Consider the following 27,159-nt stretch of genomic DNA (forward strand, 5'->3'; position numbering starts at 1 on the left):
AGAGTGTTAACAAATGTAATGATAATAAACATATGCAATTATCTGGTAAAGTTATGTACGTGGTAAAATGCTTCTTATCAAGCACTTGATAATTTTTATAACTGAATCATGCTCATTCATATTACCTCCCAGATTTGAGAATACATACTTTCAAGCAAATACTTCATAATAATCATCATTATGTTAATGTAGAATTATTGGCAGTTCAAGAAGATTACAGAAATACTGATGAACAAAACTTCTCAATAAACAATTCAGGCATGTGGATTACACCCTCAGTCTACACCCTTGTTATCAAATATGAACCTCAGACATTACATGATTGATCTTCTACACTCAGCCCAGATACAGTGGTTCTTAGCTTTTTTGGTGTTTTAGATTTCACATTAAAATGTTTGCATCCTCTCTTCAAAAAAAAAATTAACAATTTTAGGAGTTTCTGGACTCTACAGAGTTCCTCCATGCTCTATCATTCTAAAATAGCATTCCACTTATTTTAACATCTATTTATTTTGGCTCATAATTTTGACAAGTGCAAGCCAAGGACTCAATTGCAAGGATGTGAGGTGTTTTTGTGATGGAAAGGAACTGTCGATCTCTCTCTCTCTCTCTCTCTCTCTTTCTCTCTCTCTTTCTCTCTCTCTCTCTCTTTCTCTCACCTCCCCCCCACACACACTTGAGTCATACTCCCTCAAAACTAAATTGTATAAACAGAATAGTGTAGGAACAAACATGTAGCCTAATAGTTGAAAAGCTCTCTAACATGCCCATATTCTTGGGGGCCAGCATCATGGCATAACTGGTAAAGCTACCACAAGCAAAGCTGGCATCCCATACTGGTGCCAGTTGAGTATTGGCCACTCCACCTCCAATTCAATCCCTGCTAATGGCCAGGGAAAAGCGTAGGAAGATGACCCAAGTGTTTGGGAGACCTTGATGAAACTCTTGGCTTGTGGCTTCCTTGTGGCCCAGAGCTGGCTTTGGTACCCATCTGTTTAAATGTAATGAGATACCCTGGTTATATTTGTTTAGCACAGTATAATACCTACTTTATTGTTAAATCAAGATGAGAGAAGAATATCTGAGTATTTACAATAGTAGTTGTGCAGTAGTGAAATTGGAACTATACTCTGGAAACTCGAGTTTCTCAAAACCTGTTCTCAAATCCCTGGGGTTGCTGTGAGGCTGAATTATCTTTATCATAAGAATACTTAAAATTTCCCTTGTTCAGTATGTTAGACTTGATCTTGGCCAAACGACCAAGAAGCAATGATCATCCCACGAAGAATGCAAGAGCAGTGACAGTAAAACTGTTGGTACTTTGGCATAAATCCAGCCAGCGGCATGGAAATGTGCCACAAGTCATGTGTTTTTCATCCATACACATTCGCAAGGAAAAGGGAAACCGGTGTCACTTACCCATGCTCCTGATTGAGCAGTAAAAATGTTGAGTTCTGTAGAGTCTCAACACTTTTAAAATATTCTATGAGATAAAATGGGAAGTATGCATAAAGCAGGTCTACTGCATGATGACATACCATGGTTGTCTCTGGGAGTTATTGTTTGAGCTGCAAGCTGAATTAGCTGCTTCTTCATGGAACTGCATTTTTACTGAGATAATGACTGACAAACACATTATAACTATTCAAACTTGGATAGTCCACAGCCATCTTCACAGCAGTGAATAAAGCAAATTTATCACTAGAGGAGAAGAATTGTCAGTATTGTTGTCAGTGCTAAAACTCAGATTTCCAAGCAAGACTGGAATTTTATAAGACATATATCTACTAGTATGAGCTTGACTGTTTAATACAGAAAGATTTTCCAGAGATGATTGGTGACTATTTGTAAATGTATTAATTGTACTATGTCATAAATTATGTTCACATCAGGTACATTTATATTACTCAGTGAATCACTTTTCCAAGTGACACTGAAGTTTAAATAAAAGATCCATTTAGTGGATTTTTTAAAAGATTTCAGAGTAAGGGAAGATAATTGATATAATTTTTCATTACACATTGTTCTTAATCTTTAGAGAGAAATGATCACTCACTGAGTTTTGGTTTAATATCAAGGAAGAATATCCATAAATATTATCAAAAAGTTATTGGGGTACTTGCCCCTTTCTTAACTATATTTCTATGCAAAATTAGCACTTTTTCCAATATACTGGAAATGTTAGCACAGCAAATGTAGAAATAGGTTTGAAAATCCAGATGTATTCCATTAAGCCAAACAGTAAAGAGATTTATAGGGCACAAAATAGTGCTAGGTTGGCTGGACTGAGCTGGGCATTGAGGCACCACAGTTTAAGGTACCACTTGGGAAGTCTACATCCCAATACAGGTTTGAATTTCAGTTACTCTGCTTCTGATGTAGCCTTTGGCTAATGCTTCTAGCAAGGCAGTAGCTGGTGGCCTCCTGGCACTTCCGGAGAAGACTCCGATGGAGCTGTGGGTCCAGAGCTTTGATGAGACCCCTATCTTTTGCAGTCATTTGAAGAGTAAACCAGTGGACGCATGACTTCTCTTTCTGCTTCTCCCTCCATCTGCCACTCTTTCAGGTTAATTAATTAACAAATACAACTTTTACAAAATAGTGCATTTTTCTCACTCAACTGTTTTGTAAACGTTTCATAAAATGTGATTTTATGTATTTGTTATGTAAATGTTATGTAAATTGTTAAGAAGTATATTGTTATATATTTGTTACTTTTGAATTACTTCTTCCAAAATTATTTTTCTGATACGAACCATTTTGCTAAGTCTAACTCAAACAAAAGTTATCTGACTCAATAAAAACTTTAAAAATGCTTTAAAATTTTATTTGCGAGTCAGAGAGTAAGAGAGAGAAAGGACTCACCTTCAACTGATTGACTGCAAATGCCCCCAACGGCTGGGCTGGGCTGAACTGAAGCTGAGAGCTGGGAGCTGAGAATTCAGCCGAGGACTCTACAGGAAAGGCCGATTCAGCTACAGCTACTAGAGCCATCCTTGGGGCCTCCCAGGAACTTCAGTAGATGGAAACAGGAGCCAGAAGCCAGGGGAAGCTGAAAGTGAAACACAAGCATTCCAATGTGGGATGTATGCATTTTCACTACTTGGCCAAACAGCCATAATTTTTAAGGGTGAAAATAGATGCTTACAGTAAAATTTTGGTAACTAAAGCAATAATAAGTAGACCTAATGAAGACAAGCCTTTACTTTTTCTCACTTGATGCCATTTTTACTGTCTTTATAATATCCAATGAAATGTCTATTTCACTTGAGTTTCATTTTGTTGAGCAGCATTACTGAAATAGTTTAAGTTGTTTTATGTAGCAGCAATCTTTTAAGTAAGACATTGGTTGAATTCCCAATCAATACAGTTCTCTACAGTGTCCTAGTGTTGTGCTTAATATAAAATAGGCACTCGGTACATGTTATTGATTAGCAGAAAATGTGTTTAACAACAAAGTCAGTGTAAGTATAAAAAATGGAAGCTGGAGGGGAAAAAAAACCCTCTAGCTATTTATTCCTTTATCCATTTATGAGCAGAAGTCCTAGCTTTTACCATTGTCACAAAAATCCCCTATGGCTCTCACATAATAATCCTATTAACATTTAAAGTACAAACACTTGTCTTAGGATAAATATCTCCTCACCTGAAGATCATAATTATCCTTCTATATTGAATTGCTGCCAAATGTTTCTCATGGCACCTGAACACGCAGGCCACAATATGACTCTATATTGAATTGCTGCCAAATGTTTCTCATGGCACCTGCACACGCAGGCCACAATATGACTCTATACTTCCTTGCTCCCTGTACTTCATTCAACTCACTTTTGCCCACTTCCTTCAAATTTCCCATAACACAGAAAACTAAAGACCAACAGAACTTTAGTCAATCGGGAACGAATGCTTACAAAGTGGATAGGATCAAGATGGCAGATTCTTCTCTGAGATCAAACATTCTTTAAAAAAAAAAGAAATTGCTCAGATCTTCACACAATCTAATACACAGTTGGAGATTAGTTTTACTTGGATTGCTTTAAGGCTAATTATCCAGAAATGCAAATTATGATCTGAATAAAATCCAATAATGTAAAGACAGAGAAGCATTTACAACCATATTTACACTTCATTTTTGTAGGTCTATGGCCCAAAATAAACTTAATAGTAAGGTGATTATATTGAAAATAAAATGCACACTAGTGGAAAAGTTAGTATATATACATCATATGATTCTTAAGGTAATTATAGTGTGTTATCTTCTTAATCCTCATAGCTTTTATTGTTCCTGCATATTCAGAAACATGCATATTCTATGGTCAGAGTCCCAAAACTATCCTCAATGAAAAAATGACTACATCTATGATCTGAAAAGTGTTCCTACTTTCCTTTAAGGGCAAATATACAAACCAGTTCTTAATCTACAGGCATTGATATCACAAAGTTGTTTCCTTACATATCCTTCCTGAAACACACATTATATTTTGCTGTGTTACTATGTATCCATCTCTCCTTGGTATTTGAGATATTTCATTAAAAAGAAGCATAATTTTAATTTGTTTTTATGCTGACCTTGAAGAAATTAAAAAGTGAATCACTGAATAAGCTCAAGTGAATTGCACATTTATGAAGTGATAAACAAATAATAGTCCTATAGTGAGCATCATTTAATCAGATATGCTTCAGAACCATTCAATGATACTATAGTCTAAAAAGTTAATATTCAAGTTGGAAATCTTGGCAAGAACACTAATGTAAGCTACAATTGCTTTCTTTAACTAAAATTGTCAGGGTACCATTTATTGCTAATGCTAGGTTTTCATTTCAAGCTTTTTTTCCCCTCAAACCATTTACTAATTAGAGGAGAATCCAGGAGCTTCCTCAGGGATCAATAACTGGCCTTCTTCTCTCTCTTGACTCACACTTTCTGGACCATGTCATCCAAACCTGGCACTTCAACTAACATGCTGGTGATTCTCTTACTTAGACCTGAGCCATAGCTTAGCACTTCTAACTGCATATAGCATTTCTGATATGCTACCAATGTTCCACAAAGACATGCTCCTTCTCCAAATCTCCTTGTCTTCTAGAAGTTCACATTTTATCTGTTAACTGAGTTATCCTTTCATGGAAGTATATTCTATACCTGGACCTCTTCCATAATAGCACCTATACATTCTGTTAACTACTTGGCCTTAAGCATTTTCCTTCTCTTATTCCCTTTGCAATTCAGGACACAACTGTTTCTCTCCCAAATTTCCTTGGTAATCTCTTCTTGGCATCTTGTCTTGTTTTTGCTGACATTAACGTACTACAGATTGATTCTGAAAGAGTTTCAGGCCACGGTAGGCCTTACCCTATGGAAAACCCAATTTTCTTGAGGGCATCATATAAATTCCACAGCATAAAGTTCAAGGTCAATCCTGCATTTATTTCTGCCTGTTTTCTAGTCTTGCCCCCCTACAAATTGCTGTTAACTTTCATCTCAGCTATGACTATTTACCTTTAGTTCTCCAAATGTACACAGTCTCGTGCCTTAGCAAGTGTCCTTTGTCTAGTCTATAGTGGCTTCCCTTCACCAGGTCTAAGTTATTCTTCAGGGCACAAGTCAAGTCAAGCATTCCAGTATTTCAGAAGCCCACCTTGCTAACTCGTAAATAAGGTACATTTCCATTACTGTTCCCTCTCATTTATTGGAACAATCATCAGATGGAGATGCCAATATTGATTTTCCTGTTAGAAACAAATAGTTCTCTCATTTTTCATTCCTTAGCCTGTAAACTTCTTAATGAGTATATCTCATTTGCCTAAATATGCCCAAGTAGTTTAACAAATGTTAGGTTTTTAGTCAATATGTTTAGTAATTCTAATTCATTGTTGTCCTTTTGACATTTCCTTAAACTTACTGTTCTTAACCTATGTGTAACTTCACAGAAAAAAAGATTGTATAGTCCATTGTAAAATCACTAAAGGAGCTGCTGTTGGGCAACAGTGGACTACGCCTCAGACTGTGATGCTGGCTTCTCTGTTGGAGTGCTGACGAGAGTCCTGGCCGCTCTGCGTCCCATCTGGCATGGCAAGTAGGTGGAGCACAGCCCAAGTTCTTCCATCCCTGCCACCCATGGGGGAGACCCAGATGGAATCCTGGGTTCCTGGCCTCAGCCTGGTGCAGTCCTGGCTGTGGTGGACATTTGAAAAGTGAACCAATGGATGGAAGATTTCTCCCTCACTGTTCTCTGACACTCTGCTTTTCAGAAAACAAATCTTTTCTTTATCTCAAGGCTTGTAGAGCTTTAAGTTGATGACAATTTTTAATAAGAAAGCTAGTTAATAATCACATCAAGTAATCTTACCAATAAGGGTCTGAAATAATATATTCTCCATGGCAAGAATAGGAAAAGCAATAAAGCTGCTTTACTTAAATTGTACTGTTGTGTCCCCAGGAATTGAATTTTTGAAGTTATCAGTTTAATGGTTATCTGAATAATATCTTGACGTATTAGCAAAGCAAATAAGTACAAAAATTACAAATAAGTACAAAGCAAATTATAGTTCAAAAGTCACTAATTGGAACTCGAAGGCTGTGCTGTGTCTTTATTGCAATAATAGCCGTTTCGGAGCCTGAGAAACCCGGAGTCTGCAGGTTTTTGGTGCCTTATGTGTACAATGGCACTGACACTAAGACAGGAAAGAGTGTGTATCAGCAGCTTAGGGCCAGAAGAGAAACAAACGCAATTGTACCAGCACCTGACTGAGAAGCCTGTTTTAAGGATACCAACTTCACAGGCTTTGCAACGTGCTTTTGTATAAGCATTTGACATTCTAACTTCAAGCAATAGGATTGCCATTTAGTGTCTGACCAAAATTAAAACATTGTCTTTAAATCTCTCGCAGTTTTTGACATGCATTATTAGTCCTTGGCATTGGCCGTTGGTTGGCAGTCATGACCTTTGTGGAAACCTTTTACTGCTGGGTGGTGGGGGGGAGGGGTTCCTGAGCCAGTCCCTTTCACAAACAAGCACAGCTCACCTGCAGTAAATGCCTCCTTGTCCTGTTCCCCACAAAGGGAGCCTGCCCGTGCAGAAAGGGAGTCTCATAGGCACATTATTATGGAAAGCGTCAGGGAAAGCTAGAAAGGTGCCCGGCGGCCACAGGTTAGGCGAGCTGAGGGCTGGCCACTGTTGGATCTGTTCCTGTCACTCCCACCCAGGTCGGCCACGACGCGCACCTCCCGCTGCACGCTCCACCCAGGGCCTTGGATGCTCGGTTTTGCCTATCCCGCCTGTGTCAGGACTGCCACCACAAACGGCAGCACGTGAAGCGCTGGGTGGCTCTGCGCGGGGACGCTGTGTGCGGGGACCGCTGTGTGCGGAAGGCCGGCTCCAGGTGCAGCCGCGCGACGCCCCCTGCAGGCCGGAGCGAGAGCGGCCCGTGGTCCGGTGCGCGGGCTCGGCCAGGGTAACGCTGCCCTGCCAATCAACACCTACACTACGCAGTGTGCCTGGCTTCATCCCATCCCAACCCAGAAAATTATCGATTCATGTTGGAACTGAATCGGAGTGTTATTTCCCAAATGTAAAAATGTGTCTCGCTGGAGGGTCTGGAGGAATAGTTTAACAAGAACGTGTGTGTGTGTGTGTGTGTGTGTGTGTGTGTGAGAGAGAGAGAGAGAGAGAGAGAGAGAGATTGATTTACTTATTTACTTATTTTTTGGGGTCCCTGACTCTATAATTTGGACTTGAGCCTGAGCGCCCAATAGAACCGCAGACACTTTCAAAGTCTCTTCGGCAGGCCCTACTTTCCCGCGCTTGCTCACGTTCCACCCCGAGTGTCAGGTTCCACCTGGGGCGTCAGGTCCGGGGCTGAGGGCTACGCCGGACCCTCTCGACCAACCTCTGCTTGGAGGACGGCGCTCCGCCTGCCCTGCTGCCCAGGCAGCTCTCCGGAGAAGCGGCCGTGGGTGTTGGGGTCGCGCCGGCCGCGCTTGCTTCCCGCGCGGACGCCTCCGCCTGGCGGTCGCCTCAGCCCGGGGCGCGCCAGGCCGCGGAGCGCCCAGCCCGGGGCTGAGGCGGCGGCGGCGGCGGCGCGCGCACGCGCACTCGCGGCCCCGCGCCGCGCTCCTCCACATTCCGTTCCACGTGTTGCTTGTTGTAGGCGCCACAGGTTCCCCACCTGCGCCCGGGCGCCGCGCCCGCAGCTGCGTCTCCCGCAGGCGGGCTCTTAAAGAGCGCGGGGCCGGCGGGCCGCGGGCCGGCGGGGCAGTTCCTCGGACGCCCGGGCGCGCACCCCGCGTCCCCCCCACCCCTAACTCCGCCTATTCCAGAGCGACGGCGGCTCCCCTGCTTCCCGCCGCCGCTCTCCGTCCTCCGCCCGGCTGCTGCCCGCCCCTGGCGCCCTGGCGGCAGGAAAAAAAACACTCCTCTCTGGGTCTCTTAACTCGACGTGTCCGGAAAGCCCTGGCCAGTTTCCCTTTCGCTCTGCGGCCGCTGCTGTCAGTGCCGCGGCGCCCTCGGACCCGCCGCGGGGCCGAGAGGCTCCCCTTCCCCGAGCACCATGCTGGACCCGTCCTCCAGCGAGGAGGAGTCCGACGAGGGGCTGGAAGAGGAGAGCCGCGATGTGCTGGTGGCGGCCGGCGGCTCCCAGCGAGCGCCAGCGGCCCCGGCTCGGGAAGGACGGCGGGACGCTCCGGGTCGCGCGGGCAGCGGCGCCGCCAGACCGGTGAGCCCGAGCCCCTCGGTGCTCAGCGAGGGGCGAGACGAGCCCGAACGGCAGCTGGACGAGGAGCAGGAGCGGAGGATTCGCCTGCAGCTGTACGTCTTCGTGGTGAGGTGCATCGCGTACCCCTTCAACGCCAAGCAGCCCACCGACATGGCCCGCCGGCAGCAGAAGGTGAGTCCCGGGACCCGGTGCCTGCTGCTGCCTCTTCCTGAGGGAGAGAGCGCCGGGTACCGTCCTTCTGCAGAACGCAGGACGCTGCCTTTCGGTTAGTCTTTGGGTGGGGGTGCCGCGCGATACCTTCGCCCGGGGACACCCCGTGCCCACCCCTCAAACCTGGCTCTGCTTCACCCTCCCCAAGACCCCAGACCGACGGGAGCCTCCGGCCACGCTGCGGTTGCACCCCGCAGCCTGGGTTCTGCCCGGCTAAGCGTGCAACTCCCAGGAACTTTGATTTTGTAGCAGCCTCGGTGCATCCCCGTGCACCCGGCGGCCCGGAGAGGTGGGGGGGGGCTGCGGAAGGCATGGATGCGGGTGGGGCCAGCCTGCAGCTGGGTGAGGCAGGTGCAGTCCGAGCACTTTGTTAGCTAGAGACACCTGCGCCAGAAGGAGGGGTACAAATGGTCCCCGGTGAGTAAACGCAAAGTTGGGTTACTGAGTTTCCGGCACTGTCGTCCCCGCGGGGTAGCGATAGCAGACACCGAAGGAAGCACGCAGTTTTGCAGAGGGGCCGTCACGGGTACTTTTTGCCCTCCTCAGCCCTAATGAAGCGCAGTATTGATGAAAAATAAAGCAAATAAAGGGTAATTGCCTAATTCCTTCATAGCAAATGCTTTTAGCTGGCTTGCCTGTGGTTGTCACCTCGAGAAGTGGTTTCAGGTGTTGTCTACACACTTGAGGTTTAAAGCACAACCCCAGGGCCCGGGGTTGCATCACAGAGGCAGTGAGTCCTGTGGTCTAACAGGGTAAAGGTTTCCAATAGAAGGTCTAGGAGCCTGGGAGGTCCCGGGGAAGTCTGCGGTGGCGCCGTTAGTGACAAGCTGTGGAGACATAGGGAGATTGTAGTTTGCTCAAGGCTTTCCTGGGCGCACAGATCCTTGTTTCCTGAAATACGAACTTTAGTGAAGCTTTTGGAGACTTTCAGAGCTAATGAATTCGCTTTTAAATACAACTGTGATTCAGAATGAATAGTCTAACCCCAGCAGGTACTCCCTCCATTTGCCTAAGGTTGATGTATGCGTATATAAAAAATATTATTTGAAAGGCAGATTTTAGAGAGGAGATTTTCCATATGCTGTTTCACTTCCCTGGTGGCTGGAGCTGAGCTGATTGAAAGGCAGGAACCAGGAGTTTGTGGTCTGATTTCCCATGCAGGTGCAGGGGCCCAAGTACTGGGCTGTCCTCTGCTGCTTTCCCAGTCCATAAGCATGGAGGTGGATTGGAAATGGAGCAACAGGGACGTGAACTGGCTCCCATAGGGATGTCAGCGGTTCAGATGGAGGATTAGCCGGATGTGCCACAGCTCCAGCCCTAGCTTATATTTTTTTTTATTGAAGTAGGATTGGCAGGTAAACAGCTGTGCGTATTTATACAGTTCACTGCGTTTGAAGACAAGCGTACACCTGTGAAGCCACACATAGCTAACAGCACTGGGTTATTACCATTTCTAAGTAGGCAGATGTTCTGTTCAGTGGTCTTGCCCAACGTGTGAGCTCAGGAACAACCCCAGTGCCTACCTTGGAGCCTTCATTCTCTGGAAGCGTGGCCGAGGCGCTTTACTGTGAAGGCCAGGGCTTCAGTTCCTGGCCCAGGTCTTTCAGTGACCCCCACCTTCCAGGCTCTTTACATGGTTCTGGAGTGTTCATGCTGGAGGGGCTCGGGGTTCTCCGAACCACTCCTTCTGAGGGAGAAACATTTTCTGATTCCAAAGCAGCTGGCACGATTGAAACCAGTTCTTCCAGTCCATTTTGAAAGCCTTGCTGTGTCCCCGTGAGCCTGTTTCCTCACTGGCAGGCTCCCTGATCTGTGGCTTGTGAGTCTGTTGCCATTGCATCCTCTGGGCCTGAGGACAGGGGACTGTTACCTCAGTAGCATTCCTAAACTGAGGGCCAGTCTGTTTCCCAGAAATGTTGTGTGATGAACCCCTATAAAGTTAAGGAATATCATACCATCTCCATTTTTACCATTCATATTGCATGTAAACTGCTTTAGTCTATGAAGGTAAAGAAAAATGTTAGGGAAAATTGAGAGCCTGTTGCTGTTTGGAACCTTTATCTTGATGCTTCTAGAACAAAGCTGTGTATCAGTGCTTGTTTTCTGGGACTACTTGTTGCACCTTGCTAATGAAGCAGACTCTGTTGGTTGTTCAAATAGTACAGCTCTTTGTGACTCATCGTGTTTAAATAGAAATGTTTGCTTTCCCAGAAATCATTTGAATTAACAAGCAGGTGCATTCACAATACTGCTGCGAAGACTCTTGTTATGTATTTGTCCAGGCATTACCAAAAGTGATACCAAACTACAAAAAGGAAGCAAAACACTGCATGTATTGTAACGAAAATATTTGATTTTTGTGTTTTAAATGTTGATGGCATGGCGTACAGGAAGGTTTACTATGCACATTTTTTTTATGAAGGGAGAGATCCCATTACAACTGAAATTACCTAATTCAGAAGGTTCCTATCACCTTTGGGGATAAAGTTCTTGTAGCACCCTACTTGCCCAAGGGAACTGGAGAAAGTCTTGGCAACAGGGGCTTCCTCTGGGCGGAGTAAGGTAGGAACTTGACTGTGCATGTAAATCTGAGGAAGTGTACAGTTGGGTGATAGAAAAGGAGTAACAAAATCATTGCAAAATCAGTAATCCATGTGTTTTTGTAGTCAGATCTTCAGTTTAAAAAGGTGTAATCACTTAAATTGTCATTGAAATGCAAATTGAGGCACACTCCTCCCACCTTTGAGAATTTAGACTCCAGAATGGAGATCTGAGGGTCCTGGTTTTCTGAGTGGAGATGATTTACCGTGGAGACGAGAGCTGTCTTGACCCTAGAGGTCACGATTGAGGTTCCCTCTCGGTCCTGGCCCAGTCAGTGTTACTGCTGGGAGCAAACCAGAGCTGAGCCACACTGCTGCTGCTTGTTAATTTCACTTGGCTGAAATGCTTGATCCAGCGAGAAGCTGTGTCCACGAGCTGTGAGAAAAGAGCACCAAGGGCACAGTTAACTGAAAGATGCATTGCTTTACTTTTGGTTAGAACATTTCCCTTCAGGAGTCCGTCTGTTTGTGTCAGTTAGACCCTGTGATTCATGGCTGTAGGACAATTCTAGGGCTGGTCAAGGACTGGACACTTTGACAAAGCTGTGTTCCAGGTGGTCACACTTCCTGAGCGAAGGCGTTCATGACAACATGTACGTTACGCGGATGGAGTAACCAAGCTGTCATAAAACGACTTGGGACTCAACCTTGTTTCTTTAACTGGATTTCTTTGTCCCATCATAAGGCTAATGAAGATTACAAACTTTGAATGGCTGTAGATTATTGATTAAATGGGAGATCAGTGTTGAAAGAACGGTAGCCAATCAAGAAAATTAAATATTACTAAATAAAGGCGATATCTTTGTCAGAGTTCCAGAAAACATTGAGGCCCTTGAGGCAAAAGTCCCAGAAGTCCATTGGTAGTTGGAAGCTGTGGAGATTTTGAGAAGCATAGTGACTGGCACAGAAGAGGTTTTAAGTGCATTTACTCCTACGTGTGGTTACTGACTGCAAGTCTACGCTGTGAGGGATGCTTGGCACTTAACATGGGTGACTTAAAATGCCAGTTGTTTTGCTTAGCCAGGGTCTGTAGGTTTCTAGTCTGTGACTGTTCTATGCATTATTAATAAAATGTTAAAAAGGAGCTATTAAATTCTTAAGCTGGAGATGATGAAGGCGTTATAAGGCTATAAAGATATCCAGGAATTTTGAGTATGCTTATTCCCATCATGTGTGTGCCTGTGTGCGTTGCCACTGTAATCTTTAATGTCTCTGATTAAACCTTTTAATAGAATGATAACTCTCATCAATGTACAGAATTTCTTTTTGAGTTTGAGAGATGTATAGAAATAGTAGTGAGAATTGCACATGGTGAGAAAGTGAACGTCTTCATTACAGTTGCTCTGCAGGAGAGCATTGTGGGGACTTGATATTGGATGAGAAAATACACAGCTTGTGCCTTCTGTCATTTCCCATGAATATTGTAGTGGGTGGGGCATCTTTAATATGAAAATCCAGTGTTTCCAAATCCAGAACTTTCTGATCACCAGCCTAATGCCAAAAATGAAAACTTTCATATCTGATGGATAGCAGTCAAAGCACAGGTGCAATGAAAAACTTCGTGTAAAATTACCTTCAGGCTTTGTGCATGAGCAGTGTGTGAAACATGCATGTTTGCACCTGGATTTTATGCCCAAGATGTGTCTCATTATGAATATGCAAGTATTCTAACTTCCCTCCCGCTTCCCAAATTCAAAATGCAAAGTACATCAGGTCTTGCGCATTTTGGAGAAAGAGTAATAAAGTAACTTAACTCAAGTTGGGAAGCTGTAATTTCCTTTTTGGGGGGGGTGTTGGGGAACAGTGATTTGTCTTTGTCTTAATTCTTGTTTCCATTGGAAAGGCAAATCAAATTTACAGAGAGGAGACACAGAAAGATCCTCCATCCTTTGGTTCATTTCCAAATGGCAACAAAGGCTGGAGCTGAGTTGGTCTGGAGCCAGGAGCTTCTTAAGGGTCTCCCACATGGCTGCCGGGACCCTAGGCCTTGGGCCAGCTGTTATCCCAAGCCAGCCAGGATATGGACCTGGTGCTGGAGGGGGAGGATTTGAGCCACTTTGCTCTTTTTTTTTTTAAATCCTACCAAAATATAGGAGATCTCCAAGCTGCAGTGAAGCCCCAGTTTTGCTAGAAATGAAATGCAGGTTTACAAAGGCCTCAAATGACTTTTCTTATGCTAGATGCCACGATGTTTTAAGTGCTTAAGAAACCACTCCTGCCTGAGAAGTTCATAGCACAGTGGGTTGCCTTTAGACTGTATGTTGTCAAGTATCAGAACTTGAGGTTTAGGAAGAAGTGACAATATATAGGCCAAGCTAAATTGTTGTCTACTCTTCTGCTGAACCAGTGCTCCAGGCTCACCCTGGTATCCTAAAGACAACCAGAAAAATGGTAATGAGCATTAGGGGTAGATATCTTGGCTGCAAAGTGATGCTTTCCCAATCCCATGGCCAACCCACAAAGACAAGGGAGCAGTGAGGGAGCCCCACAGAATGCCTTGCTTTCTGTTGCCTGCAGGTTTTCAGTAGATCCAGTGAAAGGTCTAGAAAGCAGCTCCATATGGGAGCTGGGATTGTTTATCCATGTGTTCCTGTCATTGATACATTATGGTAGCCATACGGGAAGGATGGGTTCAGTTGTTTGTTGCTTTTAATAGTAGGGAATACCTTGCCCGAAAGGGACAGGGTTGGAAATTGCACAAGAAAAGCTCCAGACTGGACGTAAAACCTTGTCACAGGGACAAGTGCTTGTCGCTTCAGCTAATTCGGCTAATGCTCAAGGGGGCGTTTAGAGGCCACAGCGCTTAATTTGGTAGAATGAGTTGTGCTAATGAGAATTCAGATTAAGTGATACTGGCATTTGCTTCTTTAAGAAATTAGCTGTGATTTTGATAGATGGCTGTTTATATAAATTGATATAAACTATTCTAATTCTGTGCTTTCCCTCCTAAGTTTCTCTTTCACCTTGTTTTTAACGGAAATGGCAGCTTTATTTGTACTCTTGCGAGATGCACAGCACACATTTCCTTTTTAAAGATCGGTTTATTTTTATCGGAAAGACAGATCAGATTGAAGGAGAGAAGGAAAGACAAAGATCTTCCATCTACTGATTCACTTCCCAAGTGAGGATTTAGCCATTGAGCCATCATGCTGCCCCACACAGCACACTGTAAAATTGTTAATGACTTTGAAAATGAAAGAAGCCAAGTGCTAGGATAGGAAGTATGGGATTTCTGAAGGGAAAATCCTACCAGTTGTCATCTGCTGCTGAGGCTGAGAGTGCGGTCTGTCTTTCCTTGTGTTGCAAATTAGGGGACACCCTTTGGGAAGAGCTGGGTTGTATAATCATATGATATTGCTCTTTCAGTTCTTAGGGTAGGGAAAGCTTAATGATTATGAAGACACCAGTGGGACAAACGAAATATTCTGTAGTGTCTGAAGAGTATTCAAGTTTTAAATTATAGAATTGCTGTAACATTCCATTAGCTGACCACTATGGTTGAGTTCCATTTACTGGTTCTGTTCCCAGTTTTCTGTGCTGGTACTGCACCAGGCTGGAGCCACAAACTCAAGCAGGTCTCCTCAGTGCATGGCAGGGAGCCAAGTATCTGAGCCATCACTTGCTGCCTCCCAGGGCGTGTGTTAGCAGGAGGTGGGAGTCAGGTATGTGTTTGGGACTTTGACATTCCGGTTATGGAATGTGCTTACATCAGATGGCCTTCTAACAAGCAGGCCAACTCCCAAACCCCTGATTTTTTTTTTTTTTTTTTTTACTAAGTAAAGCCCATAGTTCTTATTGATGGCTGCACATTGGAATCACCTGGAGAGCTTTTAAAAAAATCCCATTATTTAGGTTGTACCCCAGACTAATTATGTTAGCCTCTGGGGGTAAGCTTTAATGCTTCTCAGGTGATTTCATTGTACAGTCAAGGTTGAAAAGCACTGTTCTGAAGAAGCTACAGGAAAATTGCCTATTTTCACGCAGACCAGGTGAAAATATTTGCAAAAATGAGTGAGACTGCTGAGTAATTCAATGAGTATTCCATGTTAAGTAAAGATAATAGGAATACCTTAAGCAAGGAACTAAAAAGGACATTTAATACTCTAGAGTTCCCTGAGTCAATACAGTGGGGAAGCCAGTGCATATTTGTTTAGAACTCTTAAAAGGCCCCAATTAGGTGATATGCTGGAGGCTATTAAATTACACTAGAAGTTGTCGTTTATTCATTAGGATAGCCAGGATAGATCACTACCTTGGCAAAAGAAAATAAATATTGGATTCTAAAGGTGACCATATGTATTGCTTTCCATTCCAAATGAACTGGGAAGAATATACTAGTCTGGTAAGTTGGAGCTGATTCTGAGGAATGCCCAATGAAGAGCAGATTTCCAGGCTTTGGGGCTCTTTGATAGACATACTGTTCCTCAGTGTAAGCGGTAGTAATGCATGTGATAGATTTGTAAAAACACACACACACAAACTACATTCTATACTTGTTTTAATGAAGTAATGTCTGGAAGCTTTTAAAGAGTTGGGATATTTTTCTCTGATCCACAAATCTGTTGATACGTGGGCAATAGGGAAAGACCTCCACGTTTATGGGTTCCATTGTTGGTTCATGCTTGGTAGTCTTCTACAGTGATGGGCAAAGCTGCTTCTGTGCTTCCTAAAACTTTATTATTTTTCTTTGTAAACTTTATGCCTTGAACACATGTATATATTTTAAGATTTATTTTGTTGGAAAGGCAGATTTAAAGAGATACAGAGAGATGTTCTGTCTGCTGAATCACTCCCCAAGTGGCCTCAATGGCTGGAGCAGAGCTGAGCTGATCTGAAGCCAGGAACCAGTAGCTTCCTCTGGGTCTTCCATGTGGATGCCAATCCCAAGGCTTTGTGCCATCCTCCACTGCTTTCCCAGGCCATAGGCAGGGAGCTGGATGGGAAATGGGGCAGCTGTGACATGAACTGGTGTCCGCATGGGATCCTAGCGCATGCAAAGTGAGGGTTTTAGCCGCTAGGCTACCACATTGGGCCCAGTATTTTTGTTTTATACCCTTCACATTGGTGATGAATTTTTACCAGGGAATTGTTACTGGGACGAAGGACCTGAACAATGTAAAGGCTATCTTTGCTACTGCAGTAGCTGGAATCTGTTGCTTTTTGGATAGTTTTTCATGATGAATTTGCATATGTGGGCACATGCTTATGATTTAATATCCTTCTGTTTTGCTGTTGAGATCTTGGTTTAACTAGTAGTTGACATGAACCCAATATTAATATATTAATGGCCATATTCCTTTGTGGAGGTTGTTTACTTTTCATTTTGTTTTAACCATCCTTTGCTTTGAAAGGATTAGGAAAATATCAGTTAATCAGTTATCTGAAATGAAATTTTTAGACAAGGTATTGAATTTATTTTCCAAGTGACTAAAGTGTTGCAGCTTAATTTTTTCATATTTTCATTTTGAAGAGTTTTTTAAAGATTTAATTTTTTTTGAATGACAGATTTAAAGAGGGAAAGACAGAAAAAAGAGATCTTCCATTTGTTGGTTCACTTCCCAGATGTTCAGAATTCCTAAATGCTGAAGCCAGGAACCAGGAATCGGGAACTTCATCTGGTTCCTCTATGTAAGTGGGTGGCCCTTGGGCTGTTTTCCATTGTTTTCACCAGGCCGTTAGGGAGCTGGAATGAAAGTGGGGCAGCCAGCGACTACATGGGATGCCTGTGTCTCAGCTGGCATCTTTACTGGCTGTGCCACAACGCTGGCTTCTATTACTAACTTCTAAGGCCAATTTCATCATTTTATTTCCTTTGTCAATTCATTAACATTTACTGAGTCCCTGGTAGGTGAATTTAACACTGCTTGCGTTCTGAGAACAGAGATTAAAGCAACTAGCCAAATATTACACCTAAAGATGATTTCAATTTAGATTCTTTCTCTATTTCATTTTACATCTGTTTAATACATTAATCTATTTTTTTCCTATTGTAATTTCATTACACGTTTTAAGCTCTGATGGTATTAGCTCCCTCTCCTCCCACATGGTGCTGCTCATTTATGGAGTGGTGAGTAAGGCATCTTACTGGGGCCTCACTGCTTTATCTGTAAAATGAAGATAAAGACCTCATAAAATTGTGTTTATAATTAAATGAGATAATGTGTGTGAAGTGCTCACTGGTGTGTCTACCACATGGGCATGTCCCGTATTAAATGTTGTCATTTTTTGTTGTCAACTTACTTTTTGGAGAATATCTTACTATATAAGAATATGGCATTTCTCCTCCTGTAGTGAAGCCTTTTGTGATTTTATAATGCTCTGTAGTTTTCATTAAGGTCTGTATACTTATATTCAGATTGATTTAAGGTATGTTATGCTTTTGTTTAATGTATCTTCAAATTGTGCAAAGAATGAAATGTTTTAATTTTGCACATTGTTATGGATGATCTACAGTTGATCTAGTTAGAGTTGATTTCTCTAGATATTCTAGGTAGATGGTAGAATCATCAGCTGATAGTGATGGCTTTTGCCTGATCCTAACCAGTACCTGTACCTCTTCCATTTTATCTATCAGCGTACACATTAAAATGCTCAGAAGGACATTTATCTCTGTCCTTGTAACTTTGTTGGTCTTGGTCTCAGCTTTACTAAGCTTTACATTGGTACTTTACCAGTTAATAGTTAGGGGTTAGTTATTGTTTAAATAATCCTTTTTTTTCATCTTGAGGATGAACAGTGGCTGTTGGCTAGTTTTGTTTTCATCATGTGCCACATGACTTGGTTTCTAATTTCCCAGTCATATTTGCTTTTCATATACCTCTAAGTTTGAATTTTCTGCGTTGTCAATGTTTACTTTTTGTACCTATATTCGTAGGAGAAAAGTCTGTCACTTCGCTTTGGGCTTTCATTAGCACAGATTTAATTTTAAGGAATGATAAGTAAGAAACATTTTCTCTTATTCTCGAGTTTTTGGTTTGCTTTCTGTGGGGAGCCATGCAGTTGGGTCGGATGGCATGGGTGTGTGATGAGCACCGCTCCTGGTTAGCAAGGCTACGAGGAGTTTCTGGCTGCGAGGCAAGGCCCGGCACAATGTCTCCAGTCACCTCATTGCTGCCTCACCCCATTGTATGGACACTCAGTCACCTCTGTTTCATAGAATTCTCCTGAGGGTGGTGTTGTGTTTTTTCTGCTAATTTGAAGTGATTCCTATAACTGGTATGACACCTCAAATTGATCAATCATGTTACGATAAAAACATCTTTAGCGACGTAAGGATGACACACAGCTGAAAGTGTACAATAGTACAATTGAGCCCACAATGTTTCCAAATATCCTGTTATGTGCCCACTTTTGTCCTGAAGTTTACCCTAGTATAAGTAATGTTTTCCTTAAGAAATGGCTTGATAATATCTTGGAACAAATGGCAATCATGGAGGTACAAAGAGTTTGTTTACCATGAGTCTCAAACTGTTACAACACATGATATGACACATTTTAGTTTCTCACCACAGAAAGCAGAAGTATATGGGGTATCTTCTACAGGGAAACAAATGTGAACCCCCTCAAAATGGCTTAAAATCTCTCTTATATTGGCACTTACATTTAGAGAAAGAAAACAGTTTATAAAGATAAAAGGAAGTTTCTTGTAAAAGCCCTCTGTTTGTAGACTGGCTGAGTTGCCTTGATCCCTTTCACTGCCCTGTAACAACAACAAAGAACAATTCAATCAGCACTAGGTGAAGGTGACGGCAATTAATGATTTGATTATAAGATCTAGCAAAGAATCTTATATGCTTTTATAAAATCCTTTTATGATCTTTTTATTCTGTATTAATATTTCAAGCAATATTAGTATGTTTGTGTTTAGTAAAAATTGATTTTGAGCATAAGTAAACCACTTGTCACTACGTAACCAGATGCACTGCCAACTGGAGTTCCTGGCTTCGGCCAGGTGACTGCAGGTTCCAATGAGTAATGGTTTATTGAAAATGTTTTCCTTAGGATTGTTTCATGTATTGTCTTAACCATGAAGTAAAAATGAAACAATTGGATACTGTCCAAAAACTTTTTGTGTATAAAGAAGGCAACTTTTCTGAGTTGTCCATTATGAGCACCATGTTATAGTGGTCCACGTCTTATCTCTTCATATCATCTCGCCGGGGTCCATGCATCCTTTGCAAGCCCTCAAGTCGGGCAGAGCTGGTCTCCGGCAGCTTTCGGTTTATAAAGTATTTGATACTTGGATGTTTGAATTCATGTGTGAAATTGTCTCCAAACCCATTTTAGATTTTTTCTGTTTACATGTAAAGTTTAAATTTGTTTATCTGAATTCCCTCTCTACCTTTCTGCTTCTTTTCTCTTTCACTCTCCCTCTTCCCTCATCTCTCCCCAATCCACTGATTCATTCAAAGTGCAGTCTACAGCTAGGGCAAGGGCAAAGCCAGGGCCCCGGAACTCCATACCCATGTCTCACACAGGTGGCAGGTACCCACACTCTTGGCACCATTACCTGTTTCCTTCCAGGAAAGGACGTGGGTCCCAAGTAGAGGTGGAACCTGATTCCAGGTACTCGGATATGCAGTGGAGCTTCACTGGCTTCTCCACAGTGTCTGCCCCATTTCTCTGTTGAACCTGCTAGCCTTACTACTTACTTCAGATTCAAGTACAATTGATTGCAGAAAAATGGTCATTTCTAGAGTTTCTGGTATAGTAACAGATTTGAACAAATTTTTTCCTTGTATTCTCAATCCTTTATGTTGGTTTTAAGTCCTATTATAGACTAACATGATCTGTTCTTAAAATTCTATTCAATGTATTTTTAAAATCAGTATAATTATACGTCTTGACTTTTTATTTTCTACCAGTTTATAAATCAGTACTTTCTTGATTCTCAGTTTGCTTTCTTTTGTAAGATTTATATTTAAATATGTAACCTCTTTTTAGGCCTTAATTTTTTGAACAAATTTACATTGTCAATTAGAAGAATAAATTTGAAATTGGAGTCTTTTTTTTTAGTGATTTCTAGAATTCATTGGCATAGCATGAAGATTACTGCACTGTTCTTAGCATTGGGTATCATTATGGTATATTATTAACCTAAATTCTTCCATCACAAGTTGGTATATACTGATTTAGGATTAAAAGTTTGACATATGTCAAATTGTGTTATTATAGATGTAATTCCTATTTCATTTTTATCTGTTATTGACTAAATTATCCCACTATAATTGTGCTAATTTATTTTGTGCTTGTAGCTAAATGTAATGAGTCTTAATATTAAATTCAAGCACAAATATGCATATATTTAGGCTCAGACAGTGAAAAGTAACTCCTTTCGTCCTCAATATGTGTGTTGGACAAAGTATCTTGTCCAGATTTAACAGTGATGCTACTTTTATGGGACTTTATCAAAGATTGTGTGAATAGTATTATATTCATCTTTGCAAACAGTGGTGTATTCATCTGTTTATATGCCTGAATGAGAATGCATGAGAGAACACTGATACATTTTGTGTGTGTGCATATAAACAATCATACAAATGTAAATCTCTGTATGCAGACTTGTGTATCTTGATTATTTATTGAAGAAAATACATATACATAAAACTTATTAAAACAAACACTGCAGAGTTATACAAGAGTTGTAAAGGTTTTATTTTTCATCCCCAGTCTTATGTTTTCCATTATCTTCAGCATTTCTGCCTCTTATTTTCCTGTGCTAGACCAAAGAGACAGATACTCTGTGTGCCAAATACCTCTCCAGATACCTGTGACAATCAGCTGGGCTAGGCTGAAGCCAGGAGCCAGAGACTGTCTTGGTTTCCCAAGGAGTGGAAGACTATGAGCCAACCCCTGCTGCCTTCCAGGGTGCATATTTGTAGGAAGCTGGAACTGGCTTGGACTCGAACTCAAATACTCCAGTATTGGATGGGGGCTGAATATAGTGGATGCATTTTCTCTCTCTGATCAGTCTTAAATAGAATTTGGCTGACTGCATTTCATCTCCTCTCCTGAGATAGGCACAGGTAGATTGGCAGGATGTACATTGTCCTCTGCCTTTGTCATGGTTTACTTATTGTGTGTTCAAAGAGCAGAGCACCTGTGTTTTGAGAGACTGTGGGTCCAGTTTTGTTAGTGGGCTGTGGAGTTAGTGGACAGTCCTGTAGAAATTGGGTCATAGTTTTATTTTAGTCTACAGTGTTATTCTTAAACTACTTGTTTTCTGAATCTGTATGATGATTTTTATTGGAAGGTGAGATAAAGAAGTTCGCTACCATGAAACATGTATTCCTACTACTTTAACAAATTTAGGAAAATATGTTCCAAATTTTATTTAAGGAGATGAGCATTTTAATTTGGTTCTGTAGATAAAAATATCTAAAACTCAAAATACTGCGTTAGCCAAAAGGCTTAACAAAATTATGAATATCACCAGAAAGTTATGAAATGTAACAAGACACCTCTAGCCTACATTTGTGAAATTCTTGCATTTTCGTAGCCAGAAGGATAACAGCATGGGAAGTAAGGAAGGGAGAGTTAAAGGGCTTTCTTGTTCTTGGGTCCCACTTGAAGTAAACCTACTTTGCTTTCACATTTTTTTTTTCAGACTGAGCTTCCTTTGAATAAAGGTCCCTGTTCATATGGGGATTAGTTTAATCCAACACAGATCTTACTAGAAAAAGCTGAAATCAGATAGGTGAGGTGTTTAGTGTGTGATCCTTCAAATTTGTAGAAATCAAAAAGTCAGTTGTTCAGAGCCCAGCGGAGTGATCTGGGCACCAGAATTGTTTGTGTGATAATCAAAGCCTTGGCCCTGGATGAGGTGATTTAAGGAAAGAATTCAATAGAGGGAAGATTTTAACAACTGACCTTCAAAAACTTCAGGGTTTCAGGGCTGATCCTCTAACTGCTGGCAATGACATCCCATGTGTACCAGTTAGTGTCCCAGCTGCTCCACTTCTGATCCAGCTCCCTGCTTATGTCCTGGAAAGCAGCAGAGGGTGGTCCAAGAGTGTTGGGCGCTAAACCCATGTGGGAGACCCAAAAGAAGCTCCTGGCTCACCTCCAACTGTTGTGGCCATTTGGAGAGTGAACCAATAAGTGGAACATCTGTTTCTCCTTTCTGTAAATTTGCCCTGCAAATAAAAATATTTAAAAACAGAAAAGCTTCAGGGTTTAAGGTGAGAAAGGGAGCTGAGCAAGGAAGTGTAGTAGGAACAGAAATGTATGTGAACAGAAAGAAAAGTGGGATGACCTGAGGCACAGAAACCAGGGTCAAGTAAGGTGGCAATTGAAAATGTTAACTTGATTCAGCAGTATGGAGATGACCCCACCACTGGTGACCCTAGCAACTTTTTTTAAGGCTTAATTTTATACAACCCACTTTTCAAGCACTTACGCTGCTAGGCTGTTTGTCTTTTGCTTGTTAAATCAATCAAACTTTCTTACCTTGGCTGACAAGCAGCTTGAGTTATTCCTTGGTGGCTTTGCTGTCCAATAGTTAACAAGAGAATGTTGAACCTTGTCTAAATATTTTGTTTGGGGAGGGAGAACTTCAAAACTATAAATGTTGGTGTGCGTGCATGTATGTGTTGTATGAAAATGAAGTTAAACTTAATACTGAAACAGTTTTCAAATGTGGTTTTGTTGGTACAAAGATCATGAAATATGCTGCAAGTGGCAAATCTTTGACATTGAGTACTTACTGAGTTTAGAGGCTTTTCAACTGGATATAAAGAAAATGCAAAGAACTTATGCAAATATATATTTGGAATATATAAATAAAAAAAGTGATGAGACAGGCTGTAGTATTTTTAGCTTGGTGATAATGTCTGTTCCCTTCCCCATTTTGCTGCCTTCCTGTCTTTGACTTTCCTATAACAATACTAAGAAGTAAAAGGGAAATTCTTTTTGTAGAGGACAAGAGTGTTGCCTTTCCTTATCCTAAGATTGCTGTATGCTCACCCATAAAATGACACTTATACCAGTGAGATGCTGCAAAGATCATGGGAAAGCATTTAGGAAAAGCATGTAGTGCAGTGCCTAGCATGGAGTGATTTTTTTAAATTTCCTCTTGCGTAGTAATTCAATAAAGATATTTTGTGTTGCAAGGTATATTGAGCCTAGCCAATACTGAGGCAATATTTGAACAGATAAATATTTGATATGTGATTGGCACTATTTTGGTTATGAAGGGATAAACAAGAAAACTCCTTTGAAGCTTAGTGTATAGTCAGAGGTGCAGCTGGCAATGGTTTGGGCTCGAATAAAATGAGATTGAGCCATTTGAAGATAGGGAAGAACACCCAATATTGGACAGCAGGTGGGAAGTACTCTTTGTGGATTAAGAATTTATTAAAAAGTTTATTTTTGGGAGGTCAGAGTTAGAGAAGTAGAGAGGTCTCCATTGGTTGAGTCACTCCCCAAAAGTCTGCAGTGACTGATGCTGAGTCATTCCGAAGCCATGAGCCAGGAGCCGCTTTTGGTTCTCTGATGTGGGTACAGGGCCCATCCTTTGCTAGCAGGGAGCTGGATCAGAGTGGAGAAGCCAGGACATTACCTGGTACTAATGCCACAGGCAGAGGCTTACCTCAGTATGCCACTGTGCCAGCCCCATGGAAAGATAATCTTATCTTTCAGTAGCAAGGTTCAAGGAGGCTAGAGTGGAGTTAGCAGGGGTATGTGGGATTTTATAGATGGGAAAGATAGGGGTTAGTTTACGAAAGATGTTTAGTCTGCAGTGAGATGCTCAAAATTGAGGGGTGATGGAAAGTCTTGGAGGTTTTTAATAAGTTTGGGAAATGATCTGATTAAGACTCTAAAAATGATCTATTATATCTGAGAATAGACGAGGCCACTACAGGACATAACCCCAGTGAGCACAGTTGACATGGGGTTTAGGATTTCCCTTTAGCGTGACAGAACCTTGCTAGTGGGTTGCAGGTCTTACATTGGAGCAGGAAGACTGGTTAGGAGGCTGTGGCAATGGCTCAGGTTTGCATAGGATGGTAATCAATGAGGTGATATGTGCTATTCAATTCATTACATAAAATGAAGGTTATAATGAGCAACAGGGTAAAATTTGAGATTATAATGTTCTAAAATATTTAAGCTATTTTATTAAAATAATAAAATATATTCATGTGGTTAAAAGTCGAGTCTTGCATGATTTGGAATAGAAGAGCAAGGTCCTGTACCCCACATGGCCAGTTGAATTTCCAGATTGAGCCTGCTAATGCTCAACTACTGATTGTTTTAATTCTTCTAGGAAACAGTCTGCATGTGAAAATAGGATTCATCTCATTTGCAGCGTTTTTTTTCAACTTCAGCCATCGTTTCTTGTAGAGGGGATGTGGTAGGGGATTTCACTCACACAAGCATCTGGCTGTCGTTTATTCTACATGGAATCTTGTCATTCACTCTTGGGTTCTGCTAGCAATATTCCTGCGTGTTCTTCCATTTTCCAAGCAGTAGAACGTTTAGTTGGGCACATGGCTCTCTGCTAAAAATTGTGGTTCTTATCAAACTCCCTTTCCATAATAACACAACAGCATGTGACTGCCCAATAAGCGTGGGTTAAGAATACATCTTGGTATGAACAATGCTTTATTGTTTCTCCCTATTCAGAATGAGGATCCAGTCCCATGAAATCTTCAGTTTTAGTGAGAAATTGCAGATGGCAAGGTCTTTGATTTACAGAATTTATAGTCCAGGATTACTGAGATTCCTGAGGGTTGAAGCGCCATCTTGCCAGAACAGCAGTTATGTGGCTTCTAAAATATTGCTCAAGTAACTGGTCTATTTTTCAGCTCTTGTGGTGGCTGGATACAGAGACCAAGTGCAGCCTAGAAGGGTGAGTGACAAAGGTTGCGTCTGCACCTACGGGCTGTTTCCTGAAAGGGGAAGGACATGTGCTCCCTGGTCTCTTCCCCCTTGTCCTTGGCTGGAACGCCCGTGTTGGCGGTGTGGCTGGAGTTAGAGCAGGGCGATTACTGCTGTTGGCAGTGGCAGAGCCGCAGGTTGGGTAGGACAGTTTGCAGAGGGGTGCTATTGCTTCAGCTTGGACTTCATGGGGTGAGAGAAGGAAACTCCTGTCATGATTCAACTAATTTAACTTACTTTCAGCTGTCGTTCCAATAAGTTTCTGTTACATCATAGTAACTGAAATTGGCTTTATGACTTAAATAATGTGCTCAGCTCTCAGTCTCTTGTTGCTTCAACTACAGACATGGTTATGGCCGTACTTCTGCTTTGCCTGCTACTTGTCTACTTAGTGCCATTTCTCATCTTGTTTTCCTAGCTCCAGGTGGCCTTGGCATGAGGGGGTGTTTGAGACAGGAGACAGACATCGTCAAGCTTGCTCCTTCCCAGGAACCTGCTGCAGCAGCATCTTGTGACGATGGAGGGGGAGGGGGAAGATTCTATAGGAATCTTAGACTCTGGCCCAGGCACAGATGAGTGAAATAATGGCCAAATCCACCTGCATCCATACTTTTGTCTGTGAGGAAAATGCAGTACCAAGGATGAAGTTGAATTATGTATTTTTAAAAAAGATTTGTTTGTATTGCAAAGTCAGATATACAGGGAAGAGGAGAGCGATAAGGAAGATCTTCCATTCGATGGTTCACTCCCCAAGTGAGCCGCAACGGCCGGTGCTGCGCTGATCTGAAGTCAGGAGCCAGGTACTTCCTCCTGGTCTCCCATGAGGATACAGGGTCCCAAAGCTTTGGGCCCACCTCGACTGCTTTCCCAGGCCACAAGCAAGGAGTTGGATGGGAAGTGGAGCTGCCAGGATTAGAACCTACACCCATATAGGATCCTGGCGCATTCAAGGCAAGGACTTCAGCTGCTAGGGCACTGCACCGGGCCCCTCATGTTTTGAGTTGTCAGTTTTATAAATTGAAAACTACTTAAGAGTTTACATGAAGGCATTAACTTTCAGTGTACACACACACACGTCTTTTATTTTCATCTGCTATTTCTAGCGGATTTTGCTTTATCTTTACTATCTCCATTGCTTCCTTAAGTTGTTCCAAATTAACAAAGCAGTGGTTTACAGTGGGTGTGATGATACCCACCACAGCAGATACTGGAAACATTTGAGGGTATTTTTCATTTTCTTAATTGGAGGGGGTGTTGCTACTGATGTTGCATGGATAACATCCAGGGATTCTAGAAATCTCAAAAATCACAATGGAAAACCACGCTCTGTGCTGTGTAATGTCTCTGCACCCTGTTGGATTTGAGTGTGGTTGGACCTAGTGTGTCGTTCACAAGTGCAGAATGTCTTCCACAGAGTTTTCATTCTACCATTTAGATGTTCAGACAACTCACAGGTAAATAGAGGCAAGACTGAGTTTTACTTTGTCAGGGACTTTGTGAAGAGATGCCCACCAGTTTGGAAGATGGTGTCCCCATCTGTAATGACGTTTCTGATATTTGTTTTGCCAGTTCAGGATGCTTGTGTCAGCCTTCATTTTCAGTTGTCACATTCTCCTCAATTTTATGAGTATATACAAAAACTATTTAGCCCTTATTTCAAAATGTCAAAAATGAAGAATAGTGTTGACAGCATTCAGTAACATATTACCTGAGTTCCCCAAATCCAGACACCTCCATTATTTAAGTGGCTGTA

The 27,159-nt window shown here is 42.1% G+C and overlaps 1 protein-coding gene across 6 annotated transcripts in view; it reads left to right on the plus strand.

Annotated features, from left to right (window-relative positions):
* Positions 1–8,033: 8,033 nt before the first annotated feature.
* Positions 8,034–27,159, plus strand: part of CADPS2 (calcium dependent secretion activator 2) — a 400,665-nt gene continuing 381,539 nt past the window's right edge. For 2 of the 6 annotated variants that reach the window (XM_004592489.3, XM_012929064.3), the window contains exon 1: positions 8,041–8,886. In XM_004592489.3, coding sequence (XP_004592546.2) covers positions 8,551–8,886 — 336 coding nt within the window. In that variant the 5' untranslated portion in view covers positions 8,041–8,550. Of the gene's footprint in view, positions 8,887–27,159 lie in introns of all 6 variants that reach the window. The other 4 variants (XM_058681317.1, XM_058681318.1, XM_058681315.1 and 1 more) reach the window with 4 other exon arrangements.

The sequence above is a fragment of the Ochotona princeps genome, chromosome 25, assembly GCF_030435755.1.
Source record: "Ochotona princeps isolate mOchPri1 chromosome 25, mOchPri1.hap1, whole genome shotgun sequence".
Taxonomy (NCBI): Eukaryota; Metazoa; Chordata; class Mammalia; order Lagomorpha; family Ochotonidae; genus Ochotona; species Ochotona princeps.